At 33.6% G+C, this 13,793-nt stretch overlaps 4 protein-coding genes across 4 annotated transcripts; 2 read left to right on the forward strand and 2 right to left on the reverse strand.

Moving 5' to 3' along the window:
* Positions 1–2,300: 2,300 nt before the first annotated feature.
* LOC125832411 (uncharacterized) lies at positions 2,301–3,862 on the reverse strand. The gene is made up of 4 exons (XM_049511557.1): positions 3,757–3,862; positions 3,217–3,475; positions 2,939–3,133; positions 2,301–2,702 (listed from the first exon to the last, which is right to left on the reverse strand). Exons 1-4 carry the CDS (start codon positions 3,846–3,848, stop codon positions 2,307–2,309), a joined length of 942 nt encoding a protein of 313 aa, XP_049367514.1. The 5' UTR covers positions 3,849–3,862; the 3' UTR covers positions 2,301–2,306.
* Positions 3,863–4,708: 846 nt separating this feature from the next.
* Positions 4,709–8,176, forward strand: LOC125832597 (succinate dehydrogenase assembly factor 2, mitochondrial). Its single transcript, XM_049511788.1, has 5 exons — positions 4,709–4,952; positions 5,029–5,133; positions 5,234–5,360; positions 7,637–7,705; positions 7,792–8,176. The coding sequence occupies exons 1-5, from the start codon at positions 4,846–4,848 to the stop codon at positions 7,936–7,938; spliced, it is 555 nt and encodes a 184-aa protein (XP_049367745.1). The 5' UTR covers positions 4,709–4,845; the 3' UTR covers positions 7,939–8,176.
* Positions 8,177–8,455: 279 nt separating this feature from the next.
* On the forward strand, positions 8,456–9,653 carry LOC125832630 (uncharacterized protein At4g14100-like). The gene is made up of 2 exons (XM_049511827.1): positions 8,456–9,007; positions 9,342–9,653. Exons 1-2 carry the CDS (start codon positions 8,518–8,520, stop codon positions 9,533–9,535), a joined length of 684 nt encoding a protein of 227 aa, XP_049367784.1. The 5' UTR covers positions 8,456–8,517; the 3' UTR covers positions 9,536–9,653.
* Positions 9,654–11,240: 1,587 nt separating this feature from the next.
* Positions 11,241–13,469, reverse strand: LOC125832338 (uncharacterized). Its single transcript, XM_049511479.1, has 4 exons — positions 13,124–13,469; positions 12,523–12,581; positions 11,628–11,745; positions 11,241–11,528 (listed from the first exon to the last, which is right to left on the reverse strand). Exons 1-4 carry the CDS (start codon positions 13,348–13,350, stop codon positions 11,450–11,452), a joined length of 483 nt encoding a protein of 160 aa, XP_049367436.1. The 5' UTR covers positions 13,351–13,469; the 3' UTR covers positions 11,241–11,449.
* Positions 13,470–13,793: the final 324 nt, after the last annotated feature.

Genomic DNA, 13,793 nt, shown 5'->3' on the forward strand with positions numbered 1-13,793 from the left:
ATTAAAAATGAAGAACTACTCAACCAAGATCCTTATCAGTAATAAATAATACATCCAACTTGTTGCTCCCACATCCCTTTATGAGAAAATTATGTACCAAAACTATGCTTCGAAGTTCATGCCATGTAGGTATGGGAAGTTGGTTAAATCCGAATTCCATACTGCCCAGTGCCAACCCAATAAACACCTTCTAGATTAGAGATCATCCCCAAATTCAAGGAATTTTTAATTAAAATATATATCTTATTAAATTGATATTATAATAATAATACTTTCAAATTTAATTACTACTTACTACTCACTTCGTTCACTATTGTTTATCAGGGTAAGATCATGCATAACCCTTAAGAAAAATTTAATATAATGTGCAATTTGACTAATATAACCATACTATCAATCATTATTAAAATAGTTTGTACTTTTTGAAAATTATAAAAACAACTTTTTTTCTCATTAAAGTAGTCTTGTAACTTTAAAATGACTACTTTTTGAAACTAGTAGTAATGTAATTATTAAGGGCAGAATTGGAAAAAACTGACTAATTGTTTCTTGATTGTTTAAATTGACAATTAATTTTGGACATCTATTTTTAATATACCTGACAAACAATTGTGGACGGAGAGAGTACTTTATATAGTATTTTAAATCTAACAATAACAAGCAAAATATTGATGTATGTATTAAAATGAATGAGTAAAATAAAATATTTATTTTTATATAGAGTCCAAGTCAAATGGGACTGAGGGAGTACATTCTTCTCGTTGTAAACATCTAATTTTAGGTAATCCTCGAATTTGCAATGATTTGAAAATTCTTTATAGTTTATTAGGCAACAATTTTAGAAAGTTAGAAGTGTTCATTTTTAAAAATAAAGTTGCGTCTGATCAAGCTATCATAGAAAAAAAAATACTTTTAGTTAGTAACAAAAGCTGAAAAAAAAAAGTTTCTCTTTAAAAGCATTGTTGGAGTGCTTGTCAAGCAACATATTGTTTTTGTTAGGTCCGTTTAAAATTGAATTGAAATTGGTAATTCAAATCGAAAAAAGCTATGATTTATCGATAATGGGTTATTGGTTTAACGATTTTAATTTTTTTTAATTATTGATTATTGATTTTTAACGGTTTGAAGTTTTTTTTTAACGAGTTAACCAATAACCCGATAGTAAATTAATAAATTATATTTATATCATTCGGTATAAAAGTCCTTGACTTAGAATTTAATTTCATATTTTTATTTCTGGCTGTCTCAAACTTTTGATTATTCTACAATGTTTTAGTGTTTCTTTTGAGCAAAATGCAATCAATCAATTCATGTGCATGATTTATTTGGTTTGTCACCATGTTTCTAAGTGATTTTCAATCATTTATTTTTTTGTGTCAAATCTTAACAATTAACTCGATAATGATCAATAACTGATAAATTGATAACTGATAAGTCAATATCTTAATGATTCATAACAATTTAGCATATCTACAAACCGATGAGCGATAAGTTGAACTGAATCGATCAAAATGCAAAAATTAATTAGTTATTCAAACACAAATTATTACTCTCCAAAAGTTTTTTAAAAAACAAAAAGAAATCTTACAGAACACCTTATAAACAAATTTTGAAAGTTTGACCAAGTGGCTCCTCAAGATATATAGTTTAGTCTAATCTATGAAGAAAAACAACATTGACTAAATCAAATTGGGGCTGAAGAGAATTAGCTTACGCGAAAAAAACACCCTTCAATCGTCTTGTTTTATTTTTTTTCCTTCTCCGTTTGACAAGCAAATCTAGACTCTTTTGGACTACAACTGATCAACATTGAATTTCCATATTCTACTTGTTGCTTTATGATGCATTAAGCGCTTGTAACCCTTTTAACAAAATAGATGTATACAACTTATAGATCACACGAAGATAACTTTATGTATCTATAGACTATAGGTTTATATAAAACGGAAATGTACCAAGGACATTGTGTATGTATAACTAATATTTATTAAATCCATTACAGAGGTCAAAAGCAAGCTTGCCTGCAATCTGCTTAAATAATAAAATTACAAGTACAAATAAATTTGCTCTTCATCAATATCAATATCTGCCACTGTTACTTGTCAAGACACCTCGAGCAAAATACCACAAAAAATACCAAAAAAACAGTTCACCCCAACGTCTCTAGGCAATCAATTTCATCTATTTCTACTTATATCAATTAGGTGCATTTCCGTTAACAAAATGCAGGTTATCTCGAATCTGAACTCCATCGATGAAAATCTTGTTTTAAAAAAACAAAAAAACAAATCATATACACTGACAGTTTAAAAGTTAATTTCGCGCCTCTCAGCGAAGAACTTACCACTCACAAACTGATCAGGGAGCAAAGCAAGCCAGACAGCAGTATCAGCAGCTTCTTCAATAGTAACATGGCCTGCCCAGCCAGTCATAGCAGTTTTCACCCATCCCGGGCAATAGCAATTTACGTATATTTTTTCACCTTCTGGCCGTTCCTCGAATATCCTTGCCATTAACCTGGTGTATGCATTAACTGCTAGCTTTGACAATGAGTAGTCTGTGAACACATGAGGCCATCCGCCTGATTCCCAAGTTCCATCTTTTACTTGTTCCAAAAATGTGTTCATAGTTTTATCGATAACTTCCTCAGATAGCGAATCCACGTTTTCTAATTGTTCTCTCACTGCTACATTTGAAATTCCCTGGTAGAATCAACCAAAAATAGATCATATTCAGATGGTAAATAAGATCATTCCATCTTATGGTACCATAGCAGACATGAAAGAAACAGAATAAGGCCATAAACGCGAGGGTATGTGTAGATGCATGATTACAATTAAGCAATTAAAAGTATGTTCTTTATAACAGTTTAAGCTTTGGATGAGTTGATCACACACTGCAATGCTAATTATAATGAAATACTGGAGCTGTTACTTACATTTCGTTTGCTATTAAGTCTACCCAATCGCGAGGTCACACTAACAATACGAGAACCAGCAGGGGAAGGCCTCATTAACGGAGTAAGTGCTTTGATCATGTTTTTGGTGCCAAAATAGTTAACTTGGATTACCATTTCAGAAAATTCAACAGAATTATCTTTGCCGAAATTGAAATTGACTCCTGCATTGTTGATCTACAAGTTCCCATACATATCATCATTAGCTTTGTGAAAGTAAAATAGATTCCTAATTAATAACAAAACACATTAATGATTACCAGTATATCTAGGCCACCATATGTTTCTTTAATCCAATCACAAAATGTTTGAATTGATACAGGATCCACAATATCCAATTGATGAAATGCCACATTTAGACCTCCTTCCTGAAAGACTTTCACTGCTTCTTCTCCAACGGCTGTCTCTCGCGACGTAAGAACAACAGTAATGCCATGTGATGCAAGCTGATGAGCAATCTCAAATCCAATCCCTCTATTTGCACCCGTCACAACAGCAATTGTTTCAGATGACCACCATCTATAAATCATGCAAAACACGATCAGCATTATGCTCAAAATAAAAATCCACATGAAAAGTAAACCGCGGCCAAATATAACCATCCATTAGGAATCTAGGACAGGATCTATGAGTTCAACTGAAATCATTGCATCTAATTAAAATTATACACACATATACATAAAAAAAGATCAGATTAAACACATTCTGAACTCACTAACTCTAGATCCTAGATTCGTCTCTGCTCGAGAAGCTGATGAATCTAATTCTTTAAAAAAGGGTAAATGTAAAAAAGAAGAGACCTTTGGTGATCAGAATAGGGAATAGTACGTAGAAGAGAGATCTCTTGGCGTCTTTTCTCCTTTTTTTCCTTAGCCCTTTCCTTTTTATCCATTATTATTTTCAATTTCGATTCTGCTTCCAATTAAGTTGTATCTATCTATTCTGCAGCTGCATTAATTCATTCACTAATTTGGGAAAATTGTTAGAGAGAAAGAAAGGTAGCTTAGGAGAAGAGATGTAACAGAAACACCGATATTCTTCCGATATATTTGGAGCAATCCTACCGCGTTCGTTTCAACAATATTCATTGGTTCTAAATGAAACAAAAATAATATTTGAAGACGATTTTCTAAACTTGGGTGACTATTTAAGAAATTATCCCAAAAAAACAAATATATATACTAGTATTTAGTGTCTCATTTTATCTCATATTATTATTATTATCAAATGAAATTTGTATTGCAAATGTTGAATTTTATCATATTTACGTCGAGAATTTTTGCTTGAGTTATAAAGGGAATTAGGGATCAAGGCCTTATTTGTTTTATCAAATTAATAGTATTTCTTTTATAAGTTATCTATTATTTCAATTTTTATTTACTTTTACGGCTCGTTGAATATTATAATATGAAAATTGAGGCAATGGTATCTATTTATAGTCATTTGTACTTTCGGCCTTACCTCATACTGTGATGATGTTTAATTTTTATCATAAATAACTTTTTCCTAGAACATAAGTTTATATTTTCACATCATAATATCTCACAAGTTATCTTCGTGTTGTATAAAACTTATGTCCCTCCAGACAAATGTTTGATAACTAAAAATAAAAACTGAAGAATAAAATTAAAAAATAAGTACATTTATAAAGCAAAAAATCGTGCAATTAAATCGTCTATTTTTACTTTTTTCGGTTTAATTTGGGATCAATTTCGGGTTGAATTATACCCGAATAAAAAAGTGTTCACAGACGGGTATAGTGGATGCCAAGACGCCACGCCTCGTATTTCATTAGGCAAAAACCGCATGTTAAACCCCAATCGAGATCAAATTTGAAGTTTCCATTGATCCTCAATAGAGCTTAATTAGTTGCTTGCTGCAGAGAAAAAATGGCGAATTTGCGAAGGGCACTTCTCTTCACCATTCCTCGAATCATCAATTCCTCTAAAACAGCATCTGTTGCAACTTCCACACTCCAGTCTCACAATCTCTACAGGTACAGAATTCTACCTTGTCTTACCCACTGTATGTTTGTTATGTGTTGAAAATATCTTTTTTGTATGCTCAATTAGGCCTTTAGCTGGAACATTTTCGCGTTTTATTTCTTCTAATGAGACTTCATCGCCGATAAATATCGATTTTTCTGACGAAGAGAGCAAAAGACGTTTGTTTAACAGGTGAATTTGAAGTTTTTTTTATTATTTGATACTCTGGGTTATATGGTCCTCTGGGCGGCGGACTGGTTCATGATAGTGTTTTTATTTTGTATGGATATAGGCTTATTTATCGCAGTAAACAAAGAGGATACCTGGAGCTAGACCTTGTTCTTGGCAAATGGGTGGAGGAACATATACAATCCATGGACGAAAATGGAATTAAGTCCCTTGTTCATGTCCTTGACCTGGTAACTCTCTTATATTTTTTCATTATAATTATTTTTATGTTTTCACGTTCTTATATGGATTTTATCATCTTGTATGTCAATAATTAGATATCATAAATGCTCTAGCTCGTAGTAGGAGTCTATGATCTTGATTTGAGGTGAATAATCTAGAAATTTTCTGCTATGTTATTGTTAGCCTAGTATGACATCTTCTATTGAACCTTAACCCTAAAGTTTGACAAAGATGTAAAATTGTCAGCGATGGCTCTCGTCTCCAGCAAAGAAGAACAAAATATATCGAAATCCTCCATCAGTAGGTCCTCAATGTCATCAATCTGCCATTGCCGACTTCTTTAGATTTGAATCTGTTGTGCCTCAATTTGAGCTCAAATAAACCACAATCTGCAGCTCAGTTTCACACATGCTCAAACTGGTGCTCAAGTTTTCAAGCTTGATCTTCATAAAACTAGATGATTAAATCTGAAAAAACTAAAATTAAACAACAGATGGCATTTTCTCTGAATTCAACCTTGTATATTGTCATGTATATTGTCTCTTAAAGGGAAATCAGGCAAGCTTCTGCGTACATTAAGAATCAACCCGAGGTTAACCAAGACTTATAATAGCCTAGTTGTACTGGTTGGAGTCTGCCACAATAGGTGTCTGCAGTTCTCACTGTCTTTTCCCTTTCCTAGTCCCGTCAGATCAGAGACTAAGACTCCTGCAAATAAATTGGCACTATCTTGCTCTCTGTATTGAACCCCAGTGGTTATAACTTCTTCATGTTCGACTTGGGATCAAATGATATGACTTTCATTGATTTTTTTGTTGCTTGCTAGCAGTTCCTTGGTCATTGATGAATTACATTCTTGTTCTGAAGAGTAGGCATTTCTTGGTTGGTTCGTGGTTGAAAAATTAAGCTTTGCAAACTTCTAAGAAAGTAGAAGCAGAACAGAGTAAAGCACCAAGGTCAAATTATATGGGTTTAAAACTGATTTAACATCTTATCTAAACATGCACATTATTGTATCATTACTTTTTTTTTTACCGAAACTAACTGGAGGATGTAACCTACTACTTTTTAGGATTGTTTGGGATGTTTTTTGTTTAACATGAATATAGAATGATGTGGGTTGGGTTTGGGATATAGTTAAGGGATACTTTTGGCCATTTACTCTCATTTTTACTGTGCTCAAAGGATGTATAGTGATTAGAAAGTTTTGATTTTTATTTTTTTTTACTTGAGTAGACTGTGAACAGAATTGTGCAGTAATTTCATCAAGTTCAGTATTGGCGATTTTGCTGTTTGTGCATCATTTCATTTTATAGGATAACATGTCCACTTTCTTTATTTCTTATTATTACTTTTTTTGCTGAATGTGAGGGTGGTGGGGTTAAGTCAGAAGAAGGGTAAGCTTGGCTTCAGGGTTTAGGAGAAGCAAGCATAATTTTGGGGAGGTGGATCCTTGACTATTGGAGCTAATGCCTTGGGCTAACATGAGTGTTTTGCTTCTTGGTGTTTTTATAGTAAACGATAGTCGGCCCTCCCCTGCATAAACTTTTACTGGTACTTTTAACTGCTTAGTCAGCATTGGGCTTAATCTTTCTTAGTACTATTACTTACGAAGGCTGTACCATTTGAGTATTTGCTTCTTTTTGTGTTCCTACTCTGCCCACCCCCCACTCACCCCTAATTACGAGAGTAAAATATTATGTTATGCATATATCTTATAGCATGTAAGAATTGGGTAGTTGGATGTATGAGTTCCTACTTATTTTTTGTGGCCGAATTTGGACTCAAAATCCTCCCCTTCACCCCAGGGAACTCAGGAACATGTTAGGTAAAGGAAAACCAAAAAGTTAAGGAGTGTAAGATTAAGGCATACAAAAGGGAGGCAGGAGAAAAAGGATTATATTAAGAGGTGGGAAGGTTGGTTGGGGATTAGAATGTGACCAGTCCAGTCTGATATATTCAGCAATCATAGAATATATGCACCACATTGACTTGACATTAACAATCATCAGTTTTGTTCAAATGCCACAATTTGCAATGCAATGTTTACAATTGTATTTTCTCTGTGATTCTTCCGATGATGGTTGTCTCATCCTTTTCCATCAGTTAATATCTTTCTCAACCCTCTTTGCCTTGCCCCACTCCCTCCTCCAACAAAATAATGAAAGAAAAACAAATGCAAATAATCTGTTTATATGGAGTAGAATGGTCGTAGCTGGTCAAATCTCCTTTGTGAAGATTAACTAGAGGCGTCTTATTCAGTTTATTCTATTTATGTCTGTAGGAGAATCCAGATTTGTGGAAGTGGCTGACTGGTCAGGAGCAACCCCCAGATGCAATAAGCACAAATCCTGTGAGCCATCAACCTTGTAGAATTGATACTTCATTCGATTGGTTTATTTGAATATATAATTCATCTGATGTGTACTTGTGGTGTAGGTGTTTTCTGCTGTGCGTGAAAAGGTTATGAACAACCTTAACAATCATTCTTCTCCCGAGACTCGTGCTGTTCCAGGAAAACCTTGGGTGAGAGGGTGGGATGATATCAAGAAAGGCCGAGATGCACCTATAGCTGGGAACCAGTAGTTATTTTTCTGGTTGAAGGTGTCAAAGAACAACTGATTCGTAGTCTTGTATAGGGACTCGTTATTACTATGTATGTTTTTTACTTAATAAATAATAGGATCTCAGTTCTGTTTGAATAATGCCTCAGTAAAAGCATTTCTTTGGTTAGCTTATGTAATTGCTACATAACTATCACTGGAACATTATAATAGCTTGATTGCTACATAATTATTATTGGAATATTATAATAGCTTGATTTCCTGTGGTGTTTGCCGATTTGTATAAGTAGTCAAAAAAGGGGCAATTTAGGATACTAAACTCTCGCTATGTGTTGGGTTCAAGGAAAGATCGAATCATAAGGATCTATTGTATGCCGTCTTACTTTTTGTATTTGTACTAGTTGCTTCAAAATATTAAACAATCAACTAGAAAGTTAATACGAATTTGAAATTTTTTTATTTTGCTTAAAGTTTTTTTTCTTTTTTTAATCACCCAAATTATTGCTACCTTATCTACCCATTTTTTATATGAGCCAACAAAAGGTAAAGTCAACAAATAGGGATATCCTCTATCTCTGCCTTTGTAGTAAGAGAAATAAAAATGTTGATTTCAGGGAAATCCATTACAATTTCCGCTCTTCTTCTCCTCCTCTTCGCGGCGTCTTCTCTGTGCTTCACCGTCAGCATTGCGTCAGAATCCGGCGACCCAATACCTACTCCATGGCCGGAGCAATTTCATTCGATTCTCTTCATGAACAACAGCAAGGGGAATCTACAGATCGTTGATTTGTGGTACGATTTTCCTAACGGCCGGAACTTCAACATTATCCAAAATCAATTGGGAAAACTCCTTTACGATTTGGAATGGAATAACCACACTTCGTTCTACTACACTTTGGACGCTAACAAAGAGTGCAGGGTCACGCATTTTCCGGTGGGACTCCTTAGACCCACTTGGCTACAAGACGGAAATTATCTGGGACAGAGATATATGGATGGATTTCTCTGCAATGTCTGGGAAAAAGTTGAATTCATTACCTACTACGAAGATGTTGTTACTAAGAGACCTGTTTATTGGGCTTTTTACACAGGTAATGCTTTAATTAGAAGTGTTTGAAGTTTAGCATATTTTGGAGTGCATTGTGAAATTTACTTTTTTAAACAATTTGGCAAAACAGAAAAAATAATTTTCGTGTGATAAACTCAAAGTCAGATGACTTTATGTGAATGAACACAAAGCTGAAATTTACTCATATGAACATTGTAAATTCAGTAAATTTCAATGATATGTGTAGTAGAATTTGCTCGTGCTGTCAGTGTATATAACTTTTTTTTTCAAATGTGTTTGAACATTCGCGTAAATTTGCGTTCTTTTTGGTGAGACAGAACAGAAGTTATTAACGAAAGAAATTTGGGTGGGTGCAGGTATGATTGCACATGTAATGACATTTGAAGTAGGAAAAGTGCTAGAGGATCCAAAATGGCAAGCCCCTGTTTACTGTTTCAAAGAGGCAAAAGAAGAACAAGAGATATCATATCCTGTTAGGTTGGTTACTGATAATGATGTTTCCATTGGCAGACTCATGGGAGCGGCTATGGATGTTTCTTTACCGTTCTAATTATTGTTGCATTTCCATGTTTGTTCTTTATGATGTTGTTCCTTTGGACGATAAGACGAATGGGTAACAACTTATTTGTATTCATGTTTATATCAAGTCAATAAATGAATGATATATATCTGCACAAAAAAAAATAGCAATCAACTTAGAATCGTGATTAATTAGTAAATTTACATAATCTAATGTTAACACCCGAACGAGTAAGAATTTACCATAAGAATGCAGTAGAGATTGGAGGGAATTGCCTCTCTATCTCACATGAGGTAAGGATAAAGTTTGCGACTTGAAAAGGCATTTTGCGGGGACTATCGATACTCAATACTCACTTATTGCAACAACTAGTATAGCTATTAGTGGTGACTAAAGTTGCTGCTAATACATACTATTAATATTAGGGGCACAAAAGTAACTATGAAAACATACTTTTATTGGCAACTAATACTAATATTTGCGGCAGACAAAGTTGCCGCTAATACTAACTTGGCTACAAATATGTGTATTCGCGGCGAGCTGCTATATGGCAACTAATAAAGTAATTTGCGGCGACTAAATCATCACTAATGAGTTGTTTTTTCCATATGTAAATATGCATGTTGATTTTCGTGAACTTCGTTTGACCTGAAATTTTGTGAGTCTATCATATACGCCCAAGCAGTGGCGGCTCAAGCTAATTAGTGACCTAAATTTTAATTATTTTTTTAGAATTGAGATTCAAGTTATTTCTTTCTTTTTAATGAAAAAAGTTTTATTTTTTATGATCTTAAACTAAAGATATATATTTATATATACCAAAATAATTTTTAATCTTGTGGTCTTAAACATATCACGTGGAAGTTAAATTTAAAAATTGATTCATAAAAAAGAAACATTCTTTAATGTTTCGAAACAAACATAAAAAAGACAAATAAATTAAAAAATATATTATATATTTTTTTGTTTAAAAATGTTTATAATAATTTTATTATTACTAAAAAATTAGGCCCTTCGATTTTTGGGGCCTAAGCATATGCCTCATTTTTGAAGGCATTGTGCCAGCCCTGCGTCCAAGCAATTAATAGTTACCACGTTCATAATTTATTTTGACGTTTCAATATTTATTCATGAATTGTCTTTTTTCGTGGATATTGATACATATTAACTTTTTAAAATTCATCCTGCGGTGGCACATTTCTGTTCTTTTATGACTAGTGATGTTGCTTTGGCCACACTTTTAGACTTCTTCAAGTGCTTTCATTTTTTGTCGTCTCAACTCTCAAGAGAATTCGACTTTCTTCTATTATGACATTGAGTTTGTTTTTTTCTTAGCAAAGTAGTAATGATGTGATGAAAGACAATTAGTAAAGTGACATCTTTTTTATTTTTAATTAACGGAGGATTCAACATCATAATTCATAAATACCATTACCCCCACTTACGTTACCATAAGAATGCAGTTGACATTGAAAGGTCTTTTGAAGACGTGATAGAATTGATGTTCTGAGAATAATAAAGAGTAATTGGCCATTCCATTTAGGATTTGAATTATGTGAGCCAAAGATCTATTGAAAACAACCTCTCTACCTCATATTAGGTAAGCGTAAAGTTTGCATTCACGCTAGACACTACTTATGAGATCAGTAACATACTGGGTATGTTGTTGACAAATAGTATTCTAATCATACCATGACATCTGTATATTTAGCATACTTAAGGCTGATTCAAACTCATATTTATCAGGTCTTCTTTTGCATAAAACAGTTTGTTTAAACAAAGACAAATTAGCAATTTCATATTTCCATCACTTTAGAAGTGGAATATATAGAATGAATGGATAGAATAAACAATTATACATAGAAGAACTTCAATACAAAATTTAACAATCTCCTTGATGTGTTAATCAGAAGATGAAGACATTGTTTCTGTGTCCACTTGAATCTAGGAAGTGTTGTTGACATAGAAGTATAAAGCAGCAAGTGCAACAACTCCAACTCCAATAGCAATAGGCAAAACATTCCTACACCAAGGAAGAATCATAGTTGATTATGTTGATTTGAATTCAAATTAATTAAGTAAACTGATAGAGAGAAGAGTAAGTATGAAGGATGGAACTTACCCGACAGCCTCGTCTCTCTTTAACTGTTCTTTCCTGGCCTTACGAACCTCTGTGGAATTAGCATCTTTGGTTACCTTAGGTTCATATGCCCTGAATCTTCTTTTTGGAGCTCCACATACTGCAATCATATATCAAACCAAAGTCTTACAAATCACTTGGGATCTCGAGAAATAAAGAGGAAAATTCATAGCTAACGGCTAATAGATGCTAATTGAAAAACTTAGCAAGGAACCATCAAGGAGTGTGGCGGGATGATGGGATGGATCCCTCTCCCTTAACTAGAAGTTTCAGGTTTCGAGACCTAGGAATAGAGAAACCTATGGTAGGGAGAGGTTTCCCTTAAAGAGTTCTACGCGAAGTGAATCTCGATTAGTTAGCTAGGCTGAAACCAGATGGCTATACCAAGTAAAGAAAAACTGAGCGAAAATCGGTGAACTTTTAAAAGTTTGCATCTGGATAAGGAATTAATGGTCACAAAGCATTGAGCTAACAGGGTGTTCGTTCTCACTTGGAGGTCCGTTTTTTTTGTTTCTTTTTCCCCCTAATTCCCATTTTCAATCTATGAATTTGTTTCATTTCTCTAAGTTCCACATTAGATAAATCTACCAAATACTATCCTTATCATAAAACATAAGTTCTTTAAGTATATCTTAATGATGAGATATATTTGTCATAGAGCTAAATTAGTGCAGAATCATCTTTTCTAAGGAATGGCTAATTGTTCCAGAGGCTGTTTCACTTTGATTTAAACCAAGGAAAACCCCAAAGCTCGTTGATAAGATATTGGTAACTAATTATGACAGAATGATAACTATTTTGCTTAATCACAAAGCAAGATAACATCGGATACTGAATTAGTGATTTTTACAATTCAATGATTATGTAAATAACATACCAGGACAGAAGTAACTATCAGGTACTTTCTCAAAAGGAGTTCTGTCATTGTAAATATACCTGTGCACATTATATTCATCACAAACACATTAGATTAGCACCAATAATGCAAGCAAAACATAAAGAAGAAAAGAGTCTTTGACCCCAACATCGGGTGAGATATATAATGTTAAATTAGGTCTTAGGCCTAACTCACACACCAAAAGCTAGCTCAAAGGTTAGATTTTTCGTAGACCCGTATTTATTAATTAAATATATATGTATATTAATTTGTGAACTCCTAACAAAATTAATTGACATTTCTAAAGAAAATTTAGAACCTTTTTAATACTGGCTCCACCTCTATATACATTTAATAATAATATCAAATATAGTCAGACCTCTCATTAACAATGATTCTGCAATAATATTTCATTGCAATTTATACATTTAATAATAGTTTGTTTTAAAAATAAGCAATTTTCATGTTGTGTTTTCAATAACAACATTTCACTATAACAACCACAAGTAATACTACTAGAGAGAACAAACTCATTGATTTAAAATCTTAAATCCGCGAACAAAAGGAAATAGAAAAAAGTCATGGGTTATTAGTAAATTACCCGCAATCTCGGCAAATGTAGGATTGCTTAGAGGCAACACGCATGGAGATTTTAGGAGCAGTAGCAGGAGCTGCTCTAGAGAATGATGGAGGTGGGAGCAAAAGATGAATTGATGGAGAAAAAAATGAAGATTTTAGGGCTAAACCATTTGGTGCCTGTCTGAGGCCACTGTTGCCGCCATTTGGGGCTAAATTAGCTGGGATTCTAGTGGGTACTTGCAGGGCCATTGCTTATACAAATTGCCCTTTCTTCTAGCTCGACTCCTTCTGCAGTACACTATCTGTTTGATGAAATGCCCAAAAGAAGAAAGAAGTAGTAAAAGGAGATTGAAAATAAGTGGGTGATGATGTTTCAGTGGTAAAATTTGCGTTTGCGTTAGACGTAATGCCTACAACTGTCTACAAAACTGTACGTGGAACGCGTGGCTGTCATTATTTATTTTATGATCGTGGTGTTGGATTAACTTGTATTGAATTTCGATTAATTTTATAAAATATTTGTTACTTTCTATAGTCAAGTACAAAAACGTATGAGAAAAGACTCACATAATATTTTTATTTCCGTTAAAATTTAAAATCTTAAACTTCATATTTTTTAATCCACTTCATTTACAACTAGGCCGACAAGGCCGTGGTGCGAACGCGTGGCTGTCATGCTCCCCACATAATAC

This window comes from Solanum verrucosum, unplaced genomic scaffold, assembly GCF_900185275.1.
Source record: "Solanum verrucosum unplaced genomic scaffold, falcon-dt-bn FXZP01000009.1, whole genome shotgun sequence".
NCBI classification, from domain to species: domain Eukaryota; kingdom Viridiplantae; phylum Streptophyta; class Magnoliopsida; order Solanales; family Solanaceae; genus Solanum; species Solanum verrucosum.